At 43.5% G+C, this 21002-nt stretch overlaps 1 protein-coding gene across 2 annotated transcripts; it reads left to right on the forward strand.

The window, feature by feature from the left end:
• The first annotated feature begins 1531 nt into the window (after nt 1–1531).
• LOC311141557 (tissue-type plasminogen activator-like) lies at nt 1532–19816 on the forward strand. Of its 2 annotated transcripts, none has more exons than XM_084176919.1 (15): nt 1532–1612; nt 9651–9735; nt 9961–10003; nt 10339–10473; nt 11190–11300; nt 12402–12576; nt 12698–12789; nt 12977–13154; nt 13393–13478; nt 13760–13825; nt 14249–14456; nt 14568–14704; nt 17457–17597; nt 18039–18187; nt 18518–19816. In XM_084176919.1, exons 2-15 carry the CDS (start codon nt 9673–9675, stop codon nt 18683–18685), a joined length of 1752 nt encoding a protein of 583 aa, XP_084033045.1. In that variant the 5' UTR covers nt 1532–1612; nt 9651–9672; the 3' UTR covers nt 18686–19816. The 2 variants fall into 2 exon arrangements, with proteins under 2 accessions (XP_084033045.1, XP_084033046.1); XM_084176920.1 differs by having other exon boundaries at nt 1557–1612; nt 9654–9735.
• The last annotated feature ends 1186 nt before the right edge of the window (nt 19817–21002 follow it).

Here is a 21002-nt window from a genome sequence, read left to right on the forward strand (position 1 = left end):
GTATCCTTATTCATCAAGTAGTACGAGCACAACCGTATCGTGACACAATCAGTGACAAACGTGTGTGTGTCTATGTGTGTACTGTAAGTGTGTGTGTGTGTACTGTAAGTGTGTGTGTGTTTACTGTAAATGAATGTGTGTGTGTGTTTCCTCATCAAACCTTGTTGACGCCATACTAATCTAACACAGATGGAGTTGATAACAACATGTTGAATTAACTTCCCCACCCCCTAATTTAGTCCAGCAAAATAGTTTCCTCTCCCAGTGGAATAAAAGTTAAACAACTTCAGCAACATTCTCTGTAAGAGCACACAAGGACAATGTTTTGAAGTCTTTGTAGCAGCCCCTGATGTGGAGTTGCAATGAAGAAGCTATAGAATTAGAATTTCTGTTGTTCAATTTCTATTGAATGAGTTGCTATTCAGGGCCCAGTTTTTCAAATGTTATCTATCAGGATATCGGATAGGGTTAAATGCATGGAAATAGAATGAATAGAACAGGGGTCCCCATTCAAGTGTCACGACTTCCGCCGAGGCTGCCTCCCCTCCTTGTTCGGGCAGGCTTCGGCGTTCGTCGTCACCAGCTTACTAGCCACTGCCGCATCATTCCATTTGTCTTGTCTTGTTAATTACACACACCTGGTTCTTATCCCCTCATTAGTCTGTGTATAAGTGTTCCCTTTGCCCCCTTGTCCTTGTGGGTGATTGTTATATGTGAGAGTAGTGTAGCTCGGTGGAGCTACTCGCACTTTGTATTGCCGGGGTAGATAGTGTCCCCTGTGCCTGTTTTCGTGTGTCGTTATCCAGCGCAATTGTTGTACGACGGAATGAACTCTGTATTCGGTGAATTACCCTCCTGCGCCTGACTCCTTCTATCACCCTCATCAAATCAAGTCAATGAGTTGTCCGTTCTATCCATTCTATTTATATGTATTTAATCCTCTTGGATAGGCAAAATCCTGATAGATAACTTTTGAAAAACTGGGCCCTGGTGACTGAGTGACTGACAGACTTCCTGAGGATGGGATAGGTCAAGACAGGGGATTGTGGGATGTCAGAGAACCACAATGGTGTCACAGTGGGTCAGCCCTGGTGCCAGATTCACCACTAACTGGATTTTCATTGGAACTGATCCCACCCTGTCACCCACAGCCTTGACTCTGGCCTGGCCAGGAGCCATAGGGAGGCCAATGCCAACCAGCTACACACACACACACAGACAGACAGATAGACCAAGGCCTCTGCAAATAGTCAAATCATGTATAGTAACAATAGAACAATCTACGTTTTTCAACAGAAGTGATTCAACATATCGAGTGGCAATAACTCACGTTGTGGATATCAATTACCTCATTGACGCTGACCTCATACTCTGACTATAATACACTATCCGTTATCAGTTGCTTACATGATACCCGCCCAAACCGCATCATCATCCGGCAAGCCTGCCTCTCTGGGGTCGATCATTTCCAAACAACCCTCCCTCTTCCGCAAAAAAAGAAGAGGCTCGGATAAAAACCGAGAGAAGCAGAGCAGCGATCACACTTCATCGTCAACCCGCTCTGGAACACCGAGCCCAATTGAGGACTAGGAACATACCATACATACACAAGGTAAGAATATGGATGTCAATACATGTAACCACATTGCCCTATGTTTTCCAGATTTCAGTTGGTATTTAGGCTATGCTATAAGTGATTGCATTAGGCTACAACATTTTGCTGATTGTTTTCTGTAAAGCAAACATACTTCCTTCACCATGGAGTGGAGTTTAGTCCGCTAAATAACATTTGATTTAAAGGATTTCAGTTACTCTACTCAAGTGGAAGATCAAATAAAATTTCAGTAAACATTGAACGTTTTTTTTGTATTGAATTTTCCCATGCTTTGCCTTTGTGCATAGTTTAAATCTGAATGCATAATTATAATTAGCTCATTATAGCCGTTTCTCATAGGTTGTAGTTTTGGATGCTTGGAGGTGTTTTTATCTTATCTATAGATGAGATTACATAGTTTAGTTTATACTTTAGTGTTTCCCTTAATTTATTTACTAGGAATATGGACCAATTCAATTACTAGATTTGGTTTAAACCTACTGTATGACCTATGGAGAGCTGGGTTCATTTTTTCTGTGTATTTTAGTATTTTAAAACACACAGCCCAAAACAAATACTTTTATTTGAGTATTTGAATGGTTATTTGTAAAGAAAGTATTTTCAAATAATATTTTCAAATACCTGGGTTAAATGCATGGGAATGTATTTTAGTCAGTGTATTTGAGTATTTTCCAATACTTTCCAGGTGTAATTTTCAAATACATTCCAATATTCAAATGCTTGTCTTTTCAAATAAAAAATATATGAATACTTACTTCGAAATGTATGTAAAAGTAATTGAGATATTTGAACCCAGGTCTGGTCCTATGGGGTTTTGGATCAGTTAACGGTGTAAATGGCAAGCGGATATTTACACTCTTGGTTCCTATTGTGTAGGCTAGTTATGCTCCATTACCTGCCCAGTAGTAGCTCTCATGTATTTCAGGTCTATGCCATTCTTGTCACCTGATGGTGGATGTCTCCGCACCTTGGCACATGTAGGCTATGTGGGGAGTGACAGAGTGAGTGAGTCAGTCAAAAGGAATTCACCTATTAGTGCTTTCTCACTGCTCAAGTCAACTACTGCTGACCATTCCCTGCCACATCTCTCTCTCCCACATTCCTCTCCCCTTCTATCCCAAATCTTTCACACCCACACTCATCTCTCTTTCTCCATCCCCCACCTCTCTCTCCATCCCCCCACCTCTCTCTCCATCCTCCCACCTCTCTCTCCATCCTCCCACCTCTCTCTCCATCCCTCCACCTCTCTCTCCATCCCTCCACCTCTCTCTCCATCCCTCCACCTTTCTCTCCATCCCTCCACCTCTCTCTCTATATATCCCTCTTTCCACCTAATACTCCCCTCACATTCTGTTTCATACCGTCATCTCTCCCACCTCTCTCTCCAGTATTAAATCTCACTATCCTTCTCTCTCTCATTTCATCATCCATCAATTCTCTCAGTAATCAACAGCTCCAGAATGAGATCATTCTAAAACGTATTGTTGCAATAGTTGTAACAAGTGAAGCAGTTGTGAATCAGTGTTATTTCAGATAACAAATGACAGAGATTACACTGATAAAATGTTTCTTGGAATGTGGTTTCCTAGAGGTATTTATGTGTGTGTGTGTTGGTTCCACCCTGTGCCTGACTAGCCCTGTATAGAATTGTAGGCTTTAAGCAACTCGCTTAACTTGGGAATTCCTCTGGACAGCATCTCTCAGTACTACAGCACACTCTTAGTGTCCTCGGATACACTGTGAATGAACGAGACAATCATGAAGTGGCTCACATGCACCACCATCAGGACAGGGTCCCTTCCAGGAACCGGCTGACGATTAAGGGGCTGCATAGTAGTCCAAACTCGGCTATGTTGCTTAGTAACAAGTTGATCCCAGATCATTGCTTACGGATCAGTGCATTTAGTGCATTCCTTGCTGTGAGTGAGTATTGTAGTGTGTTGTGTCACCAGGCATTGTGTGGCGGCTGGGCTGGCTGGTGGTTCAGGCCAGGGGGCCTCTCAGTGCTTTGGCTGACCTGTCTGATTCACAAGTCATGAGTGACTGGCCTTCTGTGGTCACCGGTCAGCCAGTCTGTCTGGTCATAGACTGCTAAGTTTAGTGGGTTACATTTGTTAGACAGTGGGTGCTCTATTCGATATGTCTAATTTTAAAATGTGATCTGATTGCTCTTTATGTATTATCTCTCTGTCTATCCATCCATTTGTCCATCCCTCCCTCCCTATTTCCTCCCCTTTCTCTCTGCAGCCTAAGGTTGATGACTCAACTATTCTCTCCATAAAGCTACCTGCGGTCGACTCACTCACTACCCTGCGGACTTCAGGGGTTTGCTTTTTCCTCTTTCTATTCTGTTACTTTGTCACTTTTCCCTCATTTTCTCCACCCCTTTTTCTCTTATGTCGCTCCTTTCTCTTTCTCCTCAATCTCTTTTTCTTCTCATCTATGTTCTCTCCCTCTTCTCTCTCTCTAAATCGTAATGTTTTTCTGCGGCTACATTCAGTCTCTCTGATGAACAGAGCAGGTGTTATACCATGGCTGCATCCCAAATTGTACCCTATTTCCTATTTAGTGCACTACTTTTGACCAGAGTGCACTAAATAGGGAATAGGGTGCCATTTGGCACACAGACCATTTGTAGAGTGGGCATGAAAGACCACAATGCCCCCTCTGTACCAGACCCCCACACCAGACCCCCTTTAGAGGGGTTTAGATAAAGACCCCGGTATAGCAGGCATAGCTCCAGCCAAGTAGCTTACCATACCTAAGTAACACAGTGTCATGACAGTGTTAGGTCAGTTGTCATAGGCAGACATCAGCTTTCATGACGTGTTATATCATTATTACGACACAGTTAGTAACTTAGTATAGTCCTTATGATAGTGTGGGCATAACATATCCAGTGTCTCTTCCCCAAAAAGTAATGAGGAGACATGGAAAATAAGGCTATTTTAGAGTATTGGAACCAAACCTAGGAAGAGAATGAAAGGAAGATAATTAGCTAGAACAAAACCATAGGTGTGTAGCATGCTAGGTAACACTGGTTCAATGTGATACTAATCAGATCACTCCTATGGCTGCCTGGTTTCCCTCAGTGAAGAGTAAACTCTGTTATAACTGTGTTAAGTGCATGCCATCATGGCAAATATGCATACACAGTCGCATACACCAACACATACACACACAGCTCCCTCTGTCTACAGCTGTTTTCTTCTTTTTAAATCAATTCATTAAGCTTTATTGGTATAGAAAGTGAGGGAACTTACATTGCCAAATAATATTTTACCAACAGCAACATCAGTACTAATGTTTAACTGCACACTTTAAAGTTGTTTCCATATGTTAGTTCATATCCTTGCTCTAGCAGCTGTATTTCAAAACATCCTTATTCAGTTTGATGATCATCTTGATTTTTGACTAGAGTACTGCGTACTGCTGTGCTGAGTTAAGTATAACACTAACCTCTGACTCTAACACCTACGCCTTACTTTCCTATATCCCTTGAGAGGTGAAATGGCTGCTGTCTGATTCTCTACCTGCTGAAGCATTCCTGTGGTCACTGGTTAGCACGTCACACATCCTTACTGTACAGGTCGGCTAGCTAGACTCGTCACTCAGACTGACAGGGGGAGTAGGAGCTGTGCTCAGCACTTCGAGACAATTATGTTAGCGTAATCAGAATCAGAATCACCATTATTCGCCAAGTCTGCTGCATGACTGAACACTGATAGGAAATGAAGCTAGGGAGTTACCTGCCTCATTCACAGTACTGATGTGGTTGTTGTGTGGGAGTTTGATTAGTTTGTGTGTCGGAATATTAGCCTAGTGTTCTGGTATGAGGCTGATGCTGTTGATAGTCTATAACTGACTAAACTCCAACAGCAGGTTTCAACAGCCTCTCATTCACATCAACACTCAGACTTGATCTACTAAGAGAGCAGAGTTTCCTCTGGCCCTCATGGGTTTGAAGGGAATACAGTGCTATGAAAAAGTATTTGCCCTCTTTCTAATTTTCTCTACTTTTGCATATTTGTGATACTGAATGTTATCAGATCTTCAACCAAAACCTAATATTAGATAAAGGGAACATAAGTGAACAAATAACACAACAATTACATATTTCTTTCTTTATTTCATAAATAAAGTTATGCAACACCCAATTCCCCTGTGTGAAAAAGTAATTGCCCCCTTACACTCAATAACTGGTTGTGCCATCTTTAGCTACACAAAAAAAAAATGTATGCACACATGACTGTAAGTCGCTTTGGATAAAAGCGTCTGCTAAATGGCATATTATATTATATTATTATTATATTTAGCTGCAATGACTCCAACCAAATGCTTCCTGTAGTTCTTGATCAGTCTCTCACGTCGCTGTGGAGGAATTTTGGCCCACTCTTCCATGCAGAACTGCTTTAACTCAGTGACGTGTGGGTTTTCAAGCATGAACTGCTCGTTTCAAGTCCTGCCACAACATCTCAATTGGGATTAGAAAATGCAGAGTTTGGCGAAAACCAAACTCTGCATTCCACAGTAAGAACATCATACCAAAGGTCAAGCATGGTGGTGGTGTTGTGATGGTTTGGGGATGCTTTGCTGCCTCAGGACCTGGACGACTTGCCTTAATAGAAGGAACCATGAATTCTGCTCTGTATCAGAGAATTCTACAGGAGAATGTCAGACCATCCGTCTGTGAGCTGAATCTGAAGCGCAGCTGGGTCATGCAGCAAGACAATAATCCAAAACACACAATCAAGTCTACATGAAAATAGCTAAAAAACAACAAATTGGAAGTTTTGGAATGGCCTAGTCAAAGTCCAGACCTAATCCCAATTGAGTTGTTGTGGCAGGACTTGAAACGAGCAGTTCATGCTTGAAAACCCACACGTCACTGAGTTAAAGCAGTTCTGCATGGAAGAGTGGGCCAAAATTCCTCCACAGCGACGTGAGAGACTGATCAAGAACTACAGGAAGTATTTGGTTGGAGTCATTGCAGCTAAAGGTGGCACAACCAGTTATTGAGTGTTGGGGCAGTTACTTTTTCACACAGGGGAATTGGGTGTTGCATAACTTTGTTTATGAAATAAATGAAATAAATATGTAATTGTTGTGTTATTTGTTCACTTATGTTCCCTTTATCTAATATTAGGTTTTGGTTGAAGATCTGATAACATTCAGTATCACAAATATGCAAAAGTAGAGAAAATTAGAAAGGGGGCAAATACTTTTTCATAGCACTGTATATGGTCATTCAATTTTCAAAAGAAACCACTAACTAACTGGGTGGGACAGACAATTTCCTCCTAATCCGTGCTAGGGAATGGGTTAAACTCTCATCTAATAAAAACGAGAGAAAAAAATGCTGATTTTTCCTTTTAATCTTGTAAATTGCTACCAACAAAATAGGGATCTGTGTGTGTGTGTGTGTGTGTGTGTTAGCATGTGTGTGTGTGTTGGATCTTGTAAGAACTGGTTTAGTAGGATCGTTGCCAGGCCACAAACCAGTCCTACACAGACACACTGCATTGTGGGATTATCAGACAGCATTTGATAATCATGTGGTGTCTGAGGCAGCCTCGCTTTGTGACGGGCGCCCACGTGTGTGTAAAAGACGGGCACTAAGCGTGTGTGTGGGTCTGGACATGGGGACTACACTCTTAGAAAAAAATGGTGCTATCTACATTTTAGTCATTTAGCAGACGCTCTTATCCAGAGCAACTTACAGTTAGTGAGTGCATACATTATTTTTCATACTGGCCCCCCGTGGGAATCGAACCCACAACCCTGGCATTGCAAACACCATGCTCTACCAACTGAGCTACCTCCCTGCCAGCCAGCCAGCCATTCCCTCCCCTACCCTGGACCAATTGTGCACCACCCCATGGGTCTCCCGGTCGCGGCCGGCTACAACAGAGCCTGGATTTGAACCAGGATTTCTAGTGGCACAGCTAGCACTGCGATGCAGTGCCTTAGACCACTGCGCCACTCGGGAGTTATCTAGTTATCTAGAACCTAAAATGGTTCTTCGGCTGTCCCAATAAGAGAACCCTTTGAATAACTATTTTTGGCTACAGGTAGAACCCTTTTGGTTCCATGTAAAACCCTTTCCACAGAGGGTTCTACATTGAACCCAAAAGTTCTACCTGGAACCAAAAAGGGTTATACCTGGAAACGAAAAGGGTTCTCCTATGGGGACAGCCGAATAACCCTTTTGGAACTATTTGTGTGACAGATAAACCACGAAAGTGAGACACACAGGCTCAATGTTAGCAGGAAACATATGGCCTGGTCTGATAGACTAGAGGGAGGGACGGTAGGAAACAGAGAACAGAACACAGCGGAACGTCTGCACAAAGGAAAGTGAGAGGAAACCCAGCTAGAGAAACTTATGCTCTGCAAGAGAGGCTCAGCTAGGGTATAGAAAACACAGCCTGCATACACCTGGGGGTTTCCTCCAGCTGAGAAACACCTGGCTTGAAAGGGATATGTAACCTTCTCTGTTTGTGTACAGTATGTGTGTGTTGCGTGTGTGAGTTCCACAAGTACAGTCCTGCAGAGTCATTCCAGTGAAAGACTCAGGGAGTCTTTCTTCCAGGAACATCTTGTCTTTGTGTCTTGTGAGTTGATTAGCTTCAGGTTCCTGAGCAGTGTGTGTGTTTGCCAGCGTAGCAGTTTGACCTCACTTCTATCAAAACAACAGGGCTATTAGCCCAGTCAGACATACAGGAAGAGTCAGACAACCGCCAGCTGGCTGCGGTGTGTGTGTGGGGGCCAGTATGAAAAATGTATGCACTCACTTATTGTAAGTCGCTCTGGATAAGAGCGTCTGCTAAATAACTAAAATGTCAACAAAAAAAATGTGTGTGCGTCTGAAGGTCAGGTTTATATGTTGGTCTTGGTCCCATGCAATGACCACAGTGCTGGAGTCTTCTTCAGTTTATTTTCACTCTTTCCATCTTTCTTGAAATTCCTAGGTTTTTCTCTTTTGTCTTGCTCCTCTGTCTTCCCACGTCTCTCTAAGGTTGAGTCATGATTAGTCACAGTTGACAGAGAGGCAATGGGGCCTAACAGGGTTTTGCAGTGCATCTCCAGTCTGACATATATGTTTACAGAGAGAAGTAGATTCATTCACATTTCATTCCAATGTTTATTTTATTGCAATAACTGTGATATGTGGTTGTCTTACCTTCCCTAGTTGAATGTACTTACTGTATGGCGCTCTGGATAAGAGAATCTTCGAAATTACCTAAATGTAAAATTCCATTAGCAGACACTCTTATCCAGAGCAACCTACAGTATTGCCAAATAGCACAATCATCTCACCTCCACCATCACAACACATTTAAAAATACAAAAGTTATAAATGTCAGATTAAACTAAGCGTGTTGTGTGGTTACAAAACGTAAAAAGCTCTGCACTTTAGTCTTTGTAGTTGCTAGTGCAAACAGCCTTTTTGGAAAGCCAACTTAGTGGAGTCAAACTTTGTAAAGTTGCCGTTCATTTCCCCCCTCTTCTCCTCTCATCTCTCTGTATTGTCGTGAGTCATTCTACCCGCCCTACATCTGCTCGACTCTTTAGGAACCGCTTCCATACTGCCTTTGCTTGGAATGTTGCGAGAGTGCTTTAGCAATATTTTGTGAGCTCACACACTCATATACACGCATACACAGCTCTTCAGACTTCCCCTTGCGTGTCCAGCTGTGTTTATGTTGTTTGACACTGTTCTTTGTTCCTTAGGACTAAGGGCTATGGTCTCTGTTAGACACTCATTCACTGGAGGGAGAGAGAAAGAGTGAAGAGGGTCTCTATCCTGTTTATCCCAGAGGGAGCACAATTTTATAAACACAGCGGACAATGGTTATGAGTAGGGAGGTGAGACAGGGACAGAGGCAGGGACAGAGGACAGGGGGAAGGGTACAGGAGGTAGTGGCAGAGGGACAAAGGAAACAGGTTATGGATCACACTACAGGATACATTTTCTGTCATCATTTACTTATGTTTGTTTTATGTTTTATGTTTGTTTAAATTTATTTTCCAGCAGAAAAGATCCAGACACGACCATGGCCAGAGTATTGGGACTTCTGCTCTTCCTGTCAGCTCTCTGCTGCTCCCTAGCGGACAAAGTAGGTACCACACCCACTGCACTGACCACAGCTACAGATAGAAGTTGCCCTGTGGTGCAGATCTAGGATCAGCTTAACCTTGCAAAATGCATGAGGTGGAAATTGCTAAACTGACCTTAGATCCGAGTCTAGCGTTAACTTCATCACTACTATTGCCATGCAGACAGTGTGTTTTGTTGGTACTGTGGAGCTTTGAGCTCACTTCTCTTACCTCTCCCGTGGCAGATTGAGCTTCGTCGCACGAAGAGAGGCACACGCTACTATAAAGGTGAGCTTGGATCGCCCGCTCTGCCCTCTACAACTGGATCCCTCTACCCTCACCCTCTGACTCCCCACGTCTGTCCCTCTCTCCACACTAGTCATGTGTTAGCTACAATCAATCATTTGTTTGTGTGTCACTTACACCTTGTCTTTGAATGTTACTGTCTCTCCTCTTGTAGTAAATGACTCATGTGTCTGTGTCTCTCTGTCTGTGTGTCTTTGTCTCTGTCCCTGTGCGTGTGTGTGTCTGTTTCTGTGTGTGTGTGTGTGTCTGTCTCTGTGTGCGTGTGTGTGTGTGTGTGTGTGTGTGTGTGTGTGTCTGTGTATGTGTGTGTGTCTCAGCGCGTTGTGTGGATGGCCAGTCAGCTGCGGTGCGTGGTTATGGGGATACATGGATGAGATGGAGGGGACAGCGTGCGGAGTACTGCCGCTGTGCATCACAAGGACAAGAGCGCTGTCACTATGTGCCCGTCATCAGTGAGTGGAAAGACACAGACACACTTACACATAGATATATATACAGACCAACACACACACGCTCACAAACCCCCACACAGTCTAGGCCGGCAGAGTTACTACACTGTTCAGCCTTTCATTTCTGCCTGTGTATGTATCTTGTTCTCTTTTCCAGTCTTTATTTTCCACTGTTTGTCTTTGTTGGATCAACAGAACCCCCATCCCCCTCCCTCTGTCTGCCTGCCCCCATCTCTCCACTCTCTATTTACAGTACCTCTCTCTTCTGTTCCCTTACTTCCTCCACAATGGAGAGTGGTTGGTGTCATGGAGAGAGAGGGTGTAGTCTAGGATGGAGAGTCATTAGAACACCCACTCATTGTGACTTTCACTATGTATAAACGCTCTTGGCACAAACCCTCCCATAAGCACGTCCCTTCAACCCCACTGAACAACGCTATGAGGCATGACCACCCCTCTGATGACAGACTAATCACTACCACATTCTCAGCCTGTGTGAGGTTGTACGCTGTCAACAAAGAAATTGGATGTTGAAGCTTTTCTGTCAAAGGGAAATTATGAGAATTTGTGATGTAAAAGAGGCTATGATATTTGTTATTAGAGGTGGGCACTTCGTCTGCGCTGTAGCAAATATTGTTGTTAGAGAAAGAAAATAAATAAATCCAATATGTCTAACCATCACTCTCTACATCCCTATCTCCCTCCCTCCGTCCCTGTAGCCTGCTATCAGTCAAGGTGCTACAATGGGGGAACCTGTAAGGAGGCGGTCTACTCCTCTGACTATCTGTGCCAGTGTCCACCAGGCTTCACAGGAGCCCAGTGTGAGATCAGTAAGTAGAACACATTCAGAGATCACACTACACTACACTGTCAATAAATACTACTGGGCCTATATACTACTGAAAAACAAGGACAAGGGGATATGACAAGTTTCCATTCTATCCCCAAGTCTTTATATAGATTAATTTAGCACAATATGCTCCTCACACTCTTCAACTTATCCCTGGACTTAGAACTCTCCTAGTCACAGGCTGAGCTACATTTAGTATCTGCAAGTTCCTAAGTGGAATAACACAACCTTAGCCCCGGGCTAATTTGGCTGTGCCCTTCTGCGCTGCTATTGAGTCTTATCTAGTAGTAATCTTGGTTACCATCATCATTAGGCCAGCAGACACACAGAGAAGGGTAGAATGCAATCCTGCTACAATGACTCATAGAGGTTATGGAGTTGTGGTCTGTGGGCCAGCCGGGGAAAAAATCGGAAACTCCATGGAACTCAGTGGTTTGCTGACATAAATCAGTTAGTTTTATTATATTTGGAGGCCGTTGTAGACACCCTACCCACTCAACATTCAACATGTAAATTCGAAATCACATGTTGACGGTCTAATGAGTGAGTTCACAGCCAAATGAGTGAGCCCAGAGTCATATTATGTGATGTCATCTATCAGCATCATCATTCACCAATGGTCATTTGTTGAAACCACAGCGGCCTAACTCTCTCCACATGTGACTCTGAGTGAGCCTAACCAGAGCCGTATACTCTCTAAATGAGTTTAATCAATACTCATGCGTGTGTCATTTCATAGATACCATAAGATCAGGGAGCCAAAACACAGAAGAGATGTGTGAGTGAGTCCATAGTAATGTAACCAGGATGCATGACGATAGGAGGATGCCATAAAGGAAAGCTAGACAGACACACAGAGAGACTATCAGATCAACATGGTTATGATGTGGTTCCTCATGGATACCAATGACGGTGTCCAAAATGGCACCCTATTCCCAACATAGTGCTCTACTTTGTACCAGAATCCTATGTGCCCTGGTCAAAAGTAGTGCACTATAAAGGAAATGGGGTACCATTTGGGACATAGCCTACGTGTTTGGATGGCTGGATTGTATAGACTCATTTCTCTCCCTCTCCACAGACACCAATGAGAAGTGTGTGGTGGGCCAGGGTAAAGGCTATCGTGGTACGTGGAGTACCAGTCGGATCGGCTCAGAATGTATCAACTGGAACTCTACAAACCTCAGAGGGAAGAAGTTCACCGCCAAGAGACCAGAGGCTAACAGCCTAGGGCTGGGCAACCACAACTTCTGCAGGTACACACACACACACAAACACACACACACACACACACACAAACACACACACACACATACACACAACAATCAAGCCCTCTAGATCAATTTTCCCCTCCCCTGTTCTCTCTCTCTCTCTCAGGAATCCAGACAATGATACTAAGCCATGGTGTTATGTCTACAAGGGAACCCAGATAGCCTGGGAGTTCTGTACTCTCTCCAGCTGCCCAGCAGGTAATAACATGATCAACTATGATAGCATTATAGTATACCGGTATTTGGTTATATTGTTGCCATGGCAAACTATAACAAGTTGGCAAAATCAGAAACAGATTGGCACCAAGGTTGCTTTACTGACAATGTGGTCACAGAGTAAATTAAATCTGAGTTCACCTGCACCTCACCCGGTGTGTTTTTCCAGACCAGAGCCCAGTGGAGTGTGTGCAGGGCTCAGGGCAGACGTACAGGGGGACGGCGGCCGTCACTAAGAGGGGCTCCAGCTGTCTTCCCTGGGACTCACCACTCATCACCCGCAAGTTCTACAACGCATGGAGGTCTGACACCAGACAGCTGGGGCTGGGGAGTCACAACTTCTGCAGGTAAGATCATAAATGTACACAAACTCTCTTTCTCACACACATATACACCACAGGAGGTTGGTGGCACCTTAATTGGGGAGGATGGGCTCGTGGTAATGGCTGGAGCGGAATTAGTGGAATGGTCTCAAATACATCAAACACATGGTTACCATTAGCACCGTATTATGAGCCGTCCTCCCCTCAGCAGCATATATACACACACACACAGCCACACTTATACACTCTGTCTCTCTTACAGGAACCCAGACGGTGATCTCGGCCCCTGGTGTCACGTCTACAGGAACATGAAGCTGACCTGGGAACTCTGCGACATCACCAAATGCCGTGAGTATCCCTGTTACCATGACTACTGTCCAGGAATATCGGCCACAGTACGCATCATCGTCCTCTCATGTGCCGGTCCAATGGCCACTGTCTTTTCTGCCAAGTATTGTCATCATCATCATTACCTACAGTAGCTTACTGTAATGCATGTGATGACTAAGAAGACAATGAGTCAAATGTCTGTCAGGATTGTAGTGAAATGTGTAGGAGGCTAAATTGAGTACATTTGCAACTGTAGTCACACTGTATGAGTACTTGAGTAACTGTTGTTTGTTCTTTAGCGAGGAGACCAACCACCATTACTACTCTAGGCCCCAAGGCTCCCACCAGCAACAACAACAACAGAGGTACGACAGCCACAAAATAACACATCCAATTCACCTCTACACTCGTCTCACAGCGTTTCTCCTCCTCCTCCACACCTCCCACTCTCCTTCTATTCCTCCTCCACACCTCCGCCCCTCTTTTTCTCTTCCTCGTCCCCACCTCCTCCTCTCTCCTTCTCTTCTTCTTCCACACCTCCTCTCTCCTTCTCTTCTTCTTCCACACCTCCTCCTCTCTCCTTCTCTTCTTCTTCCACACCTCCTCCTCTCTCCTTCTCTTCTTCTTCCACACCTCCTCCTCTCTCCTTCTCTTCTTCTTCCACACCTCCTCCTCTCTCCTTTTCTTCTTCTTCCATACCTCCTCCCTTCTCCTTCCCATGAATGTTGAGGTTTTTAAATCTACAAACAGAAAACAAAATCTAATATAAAGACCGTCCCCCGCGGTAGGTACCTGTGGCCAGCGTGCTGACAACAATCGGAGTCTCCCCTCCTTCCGTATCCTGGGAGGAGCCCGGGAGAGTGACATCACAGAGCAGCCGTGGCAGGCAGCCATCAACGTGTACCGGCCCAGAAACAAGGCACACTTATTCCTGTGTGGAGGGGTCCTTATAGACTCCTGCTGGGTCCTCTCTGCTGCACACTGCTTCGAGGACGGGTATGTCTAGTACACACATACATGCACACATTCACACACATACACACGCATCCACGCACACAGTGCACACACACACACAAGTGTAACTCAGTGATCTGCTGTCTCCGTCAGGTTTAAACCAGAGCGGCTGCAGGTGGTTCTAGGCAGGACGTTTCGTAAGAACTCCTCCAGCAGTGAGCAGATCTTTGAGGTGGAGAAGTACTGGAGCCACGAGAAATACAACAAGGAAACCTTTGACAACGACATTGGTGAGCCAATGCAATGTTAAAGGCCCAGTGCAGTCAAAATTCAGTTTTTCCTGTGTTTTGTATTGTACGAAAGCTGATGAAACAACATTTTATTAGTGTTATTTCCTGATAGTTGCTGGTTGAAAATACCATTTATATAGGACCTTCTAATCAGCCTGTTTGAATGAGTTTCGGCTTGCCTGGTGACAACACCAGGAGGTACAGTGCCTTGCAAAAGTATTCAACCCCCTTGGCGTTTTTCCTATTTTGTTGCATTACAACCTGTAATTGAAATTGATTTTTATTTGGATTTCATGTAATGGACATACACAAAATAATCCAAATTGGTGAAGTGAAATGAAAAAAATAACTTGTTTAAAAAAACTCTAAAAAATAAATAACGGAAAAGTGGTGCGTGCATATGTATTCACCCCCTTTGCTATGACGCCCCTGAATAAGATCTGGTGCAACCAATTACCTTCAGAAGTCACATAATTAGTTAAATAAAGTCCACCTGTGTGCAATCTGTGTCACATGATCTGTCACATGATCTCAGCATATGTACACCTGTTCTGAAAGGCCCCAGAGTCTGCAACACCACTAAGCAAACGGCACCACCAAGCAAACAGCACCACGAAGACCAAGGAGCTCTCCAAACAGGTCAGGGACAAAGTTCTGGAGAAGTACAGATCAGGGTTGGGTTATAAAAAAATATCTGAAACTTTGAACATCCCACGGAGGACCATTAAATCCATTATACATTTTTAAAAATAATATGGCACCACAACAAACCTGCCAAGGGAGGGCCGCCCACCAAAACTCACGGACCAGGCAAGGAGGGCATTAATCAGAGAGGCAACAAAGAGACCAAAGATAACCCTGAAGGAGCTGCAAAGCTCCACAGCGGAGATTGTAGTATCTGTCCATAGGACCACTTTAAGCCGTACACTCCACAGAGCTGGGCTTTACGGAAGAGTGGCCAGAATAAAGCCATTGCTTAAATAAAAAAATAAGCTAACATTTGGTGTTCGCCAAAAGGCATGTGGGAGACTCCCCAAACATATGGAAGAAGGTACTCTGGTCAGATGAGACTAGAATTGAGCTTTTTGGCCATCAAGGAAAACTCTATGTCTGGCGCAAACCCAACACCTCTCATCACCCAGAGAACACCATCAGAATTGAAGGAATGATGGATGGCACTAAATACAGGGAAATTCTTGAGGGAAACCTGTTTCAGTCTTCCAGAGATTTGAGACTGGGGCGGAGGTTCACCTTCCAGCAGGACAATGACCCTAAGCATACTGCTAAAGCAACACAAATAATAACAAATAACAACAAATAATAACAAGATAACTAATAATGTAAGCATACTGTGTCCATAATAAGTATATAGGTTGTATGTTGGGAGCTTTTGGGAAAGAGCACAGTTAGAAAGATATGGCATATAGAAGCAAACCGGATGGACATCATGAAAATGATCGGAGAGGTTGAGAGTAGAAGAAGTTCAGGAGCAAAAACAAATAAAATAGAATTATTGTAAAATTGACTGTGTCAATAAAATATAGATAGTAAGTATAAGCTGGAAGTAGAGGCCTAAGCATTGTTGTTCACTAATTTACCCCAAGTAGGGAAAGGATGGCGGGGTTGAAAAGTGATAAAGGGGAGTATATATATAAACATAATAATATAATAATAATAATAATATGCCATTTAGCAGACGCTTTTATCCAAAGCGACTTACAGTCATGCGTGCATAAAAATTTTTTTGTGTATGGGTGGTCCCGGGGATCGAACCCACTACCTTGGCGTTACAAGTGCCGTGCTCTACCAGCTGAGCTACAGAGGACCAGCTGGTAGTGATGCAGACAATTACATTGATGGAAGTTACAATCTATCTGCAATATTAGGCTGATCTACCCCCCCCCCCCCTAAAAAAAAATTTTTTCAACACTTGAGTGGTTTAAGGGGAAACATTTAAATGTCTTGGAATGGCTTAGTCAAAGCCCAGACCTCAATCCAATTGAGAATCTGTGGGATGACTTAAAGATTGCTGTACACCAGCGGAATCCATCCAACTTGAAGGAGCTGGAGCAGTTTTGCCTTGAAGAATGGGCAAAAATCCCAGTGGCTAGATGTGCCAAGCTTATAGAGACATACCCCAAGATACTTGCAGCTGTAATTGCTGCAAAAGGTGGCTCTCCAAAGTATTGACTTTGGGGGGGTGAATAGTTATGCATGCTCAAGTTTTTAGTTTGTCTTATTTCTTGTTTGTTTCACAAGAAAAAATATTTTGCATCTTCAAAGTGGTAGGAATGTTGTGTAAATCAAATGATACAACCCCCCAAAAAATCAATTTTAATTCCAGGTTGTAAGGCAACAAAATAGGAAAAATGCCAAGGGGGGCGAAAACTTTCGCAAGCCACTGTAAATTGGTTAATAGACCAATAACAAAGAGTTCCAAACCTCTCTGCCAATAACAGCTAGTTTTAAGTTTTCCCCTCCCCACTCAGACCACTCCCAGACAGTCCAAAAAGCAATTTTTGTCCATTTTAATGGAAAACTATTATAGTAAGGTACTTAATTGTCACCCAGAAATGATTTGATATTGATTTAAAATTGCTGCATTTGGGCCTTTAAGCACTGACACATCAATCCGTATGACATGATTATGTAGTATTTATGAAGAGCCATTGAAACCATAGTATAGCACAATCACTCATTCTCTTCCGGCCCTCCTCCTCCGTGCCCTCTCCTCATCCTCTTCCTCCCTCAGTCTTGATGAAGCTGAAGAGTGATATTGGCCTGTGTGCTGTGAACTCGCCGGAGGTCCTACCCGCCTGTCTGCCTGACCCAGGCCTGGTACTGCCCGACTGGACCGAGTGTGAGATCTCCGGCTACGGCAAAGAGAAGGAGTGTAAGACAGACATCATCCTTTCTTTGAATTCTTAATCTATTTTTTAAACTGGTTCTATGGTTTATTTTCTGTAGCCTAAATCACACAGAATAATTTTAAAATACCTAAGGCAATGTTTCTTAATCCTGGTCCTGGGGACCCAAAGGGTTGCAAATTTTTATTTTTGCCCTAGCATTACACACCTGATTCCACTAATTAAAGGGTTGATGATGAGTTGATAAGAGGAATCAGGTGTGTAGTGCTAGCTAGGGCAAAAACGAAACATTTACAGGATTAAGAAACACTTACCTAAGGGAATACATGCATACATTTAATACAGTATCTTCTGATGATAACCCTTGCTATCTTTTTTTATCCAGTCTAGAGATGTAAACAATATTATATAGGCTATAGGTGTTAGCGACGGCATTGAGGAATTAATCTAATACTCTCCCCCCATAGTTGATGCGATGTACTCTGAGCGGGTGAAGAGGGGTCACGTGAGGTTGTGGCCTCAGGACCGCTGTGTCCCTAATGTCTTATCTGGACGTCTGGTCACCTCCAACATGCTGTGTGCCGGGGACACCCGTGGTCTGGACGACGCCTGCAAGGTGAGGAGGGCTCTTCTTCACTCTCCTAACACTCTCTGTCTGCGTCCCAAATGGCACCATATTCCCTATATAGTGCATTTGTCCATAGTAGTGCACTATATATGTAGGGAATAGGGTGCCATTTGGCATGCAGTATGCAGCCCTAAGCCCCAAACACTCTGCAACACTAAGCACTTAAATAGCTAATTAGCTGGTATGGTTGAAACAAGTATGTGTCATGTTGGATGTTAGTACTACTGCTAATCTTTATCAAATGGAACAGTATGCCTACTGCTGAGCCATGACAACCACAACTGACCCATGTCCCTAATCTACTCCTCTCCTCTGCAGGGGGACTCTGGCGGTCCTCTTGTCTGTCCCAAGGATGGGAGGATGACTCTGATGGGGCTGATCAGCTGGGGAGATGGCTGTGGGAAGAAAGACACGCCCGGGGTGTACACACGTGTTACACAATACACTGACTGGATCAGCAGCAAGAAACAGGAAACTAGCCGGTAAACAAACGCACATACACTCACCTGGAGAGAACTTGTGAGAGAATTCATCTTACTCCGTCATCAGAGAATTCATCAGACTCCTGTCCATCAATCGCAATGAATGCCTTAACCGAGGAATGGACAACCACTTAACGCATAAAAGGAACCTCTAGTACTCCAGTACATTCTGTGTAAGCATTGTTTAACTCTTTGTGCCTCCAAAGTGAATAGACTACTACTCAATCCAGCTCAGTGCCTTCCAGCTGATTCCTGTTCTACCCAGAGCTATAACGTTATATCTCCATATGCAGCTCACAGAATGTTGGACATTTACTTTGCACACAAGGTTCCATAGGAATGTATATAGCCACTCCAATTAACATTTTCCAGTTCATTTAGAGTTAATTTTACATTGGTGGCTTGCTGTCTGAATGTTGCCATGTTACATCAGTGCATATGTTACCCTACAACACCATAACATTAACCACAAGACAATCTGCTAGATCTGAGTCAATGTAAGACAGCGGCTGCATTCCAAACTGAAAACTCAACCCCATCGCTCCGCACATGTTGACTCCCTCAGCCCCTAACTGTTCTGTTTGGAACTTATGGGTCTAAGCAATAAGTGGGGGGGGGGGGGGGCATGAACGAAGGGATTGAGTTGTCAAATTGGAACATAGCCAGAGCCTGAATACAGCCACCATTATCTGTCTCCATTCCATAAGCGTTGGGTTGAGCCCAGCGATCAGCATGTACAGTATTTTAATGTTGGTTTTATGTTCAAAGGGAATGGGAGGTGTTTGCAATGACTGGAAGTTTGTACTGTATCTAACAAAAGCTATTTTCCTGCAAAGCCCTTGGACTCCACCTCCCTCCCATAGTACAGTATTTGGTTATGTTTGAGTGGGTGTTCATATTATGTATCTCATAAACATACACCCTCTCAATGAGAGTAATGTTTTATTTTATTTTACTGGTGTGTATTAAGTTAATATTTATGTCTGTTTCTATTACTATTTTTTCTACTGTAATAGTTTATGCAGTTTTTTTAGTAGCTCAATGTGTAGAGTTTTGGAAACGTTGTTTATGTTTATCATAACCTTTTTCTAAGAAAGACACACCTATCTTTTAAAATAAAAAACATTTAAGTGAAGTTGATGGTTATCTCTTCAATTTCTCTTGTTACAGGGGTAGGCTGTGCCCTAGACTAGAGTAAGCCTAGAGGCCTAGACACACAATAGCACATACATGAATTAAAATGACTTCTGTGTGTATCATCATGCCAGCACACATCAAATAACATATTTTTAGTACTTGGCTACCGACTTTAAATGTCATGGAGATGAACCAAAGATATCCACATGTGCATTGGAGTCCTGTTTTATTTTGGAATGTACAGCAATTGCTGACAAGCAAAACATTGTGGGACTATGTCAACAATGACCTACTGAAACAAATACCAAAAGATAGTTTTTGGGTGGAGTTTTCCTTTAATAATAATCCTTTCCTGTGCATATTTGTCAAACATTTCGACCAGCTGAAGGACCAACACGACGGACAATCGACAGAGTAAATTGTGTGTGGCGTTGATTACACAATTGAAAGCATTGCCACGTTTCGTGACTTTCGGGATTCATTTTTCCCCTTCACATTTTTTAAATGACAAGGGGCTTACGTTTTGCCCTTTTTTCTACGGCGTACCCCCGCATACCCCCTCAATTAAAGCACTGCTTTATTGTCGTGTCTATGTAGTGTCCTCCCAGGTAGAGTGAGAGCGCTTTCCTACAGTAGACAATGGTCACGTTCCCCTGCTCAGACATTGCATGCATCAACCAATGGTTGTTTGCTGTGTCATCTACTGTGCGTCGGGCACCAGATTGCCATAACATATAACATAGCTGATATTTAGAATACCTATCCAGACGTTGTAAGATCTGGCATGGGCAGAGAAATGGGCCCTATGAAAGCGCAAAGGCCAATGGAGGGTGTATCCCACTATCTAATAAGCTTCCTCTCCTTGTTTCCTTTGCATCCTCTCCTTACATATTCCGAAGAGACATCCACCATATTGTTCTTACCTATATCACGCCTTCTTAGTTTTCAGTTCAGTCACAGTGCAGATGAAGGAGAGGAGAGGTAACTTTAGATTTAGCCTGGTCTCAGAAGTTGAAGTGCGCTCTTCCTTATACTGTCTATAGGACCATAAAACCTTACTGATTCAACATTATGCTGTGGAAGAATTTAACTTGAACATTTATTTAGTTTTTTTTTGCGACGGCCAGGCATCAGGTAGGTTAGGCTGTAAACCAGGTGGCACTTAGCAGTCAGAGTGACGGAGT

Source organism: Coregonus lavaretus (genome assembly GCF_964263955.1).
Source record: "Coregonus lavaretus genome assembly, chromosome: 14".
Classification (NCBI taxonomy): domain Eukaryota; kingdom Metazoa; phylum Chordata; class Actinopteri; order Salmoniformes; family Salmonidae; genus Coregonus; species Coregonus lavaretus.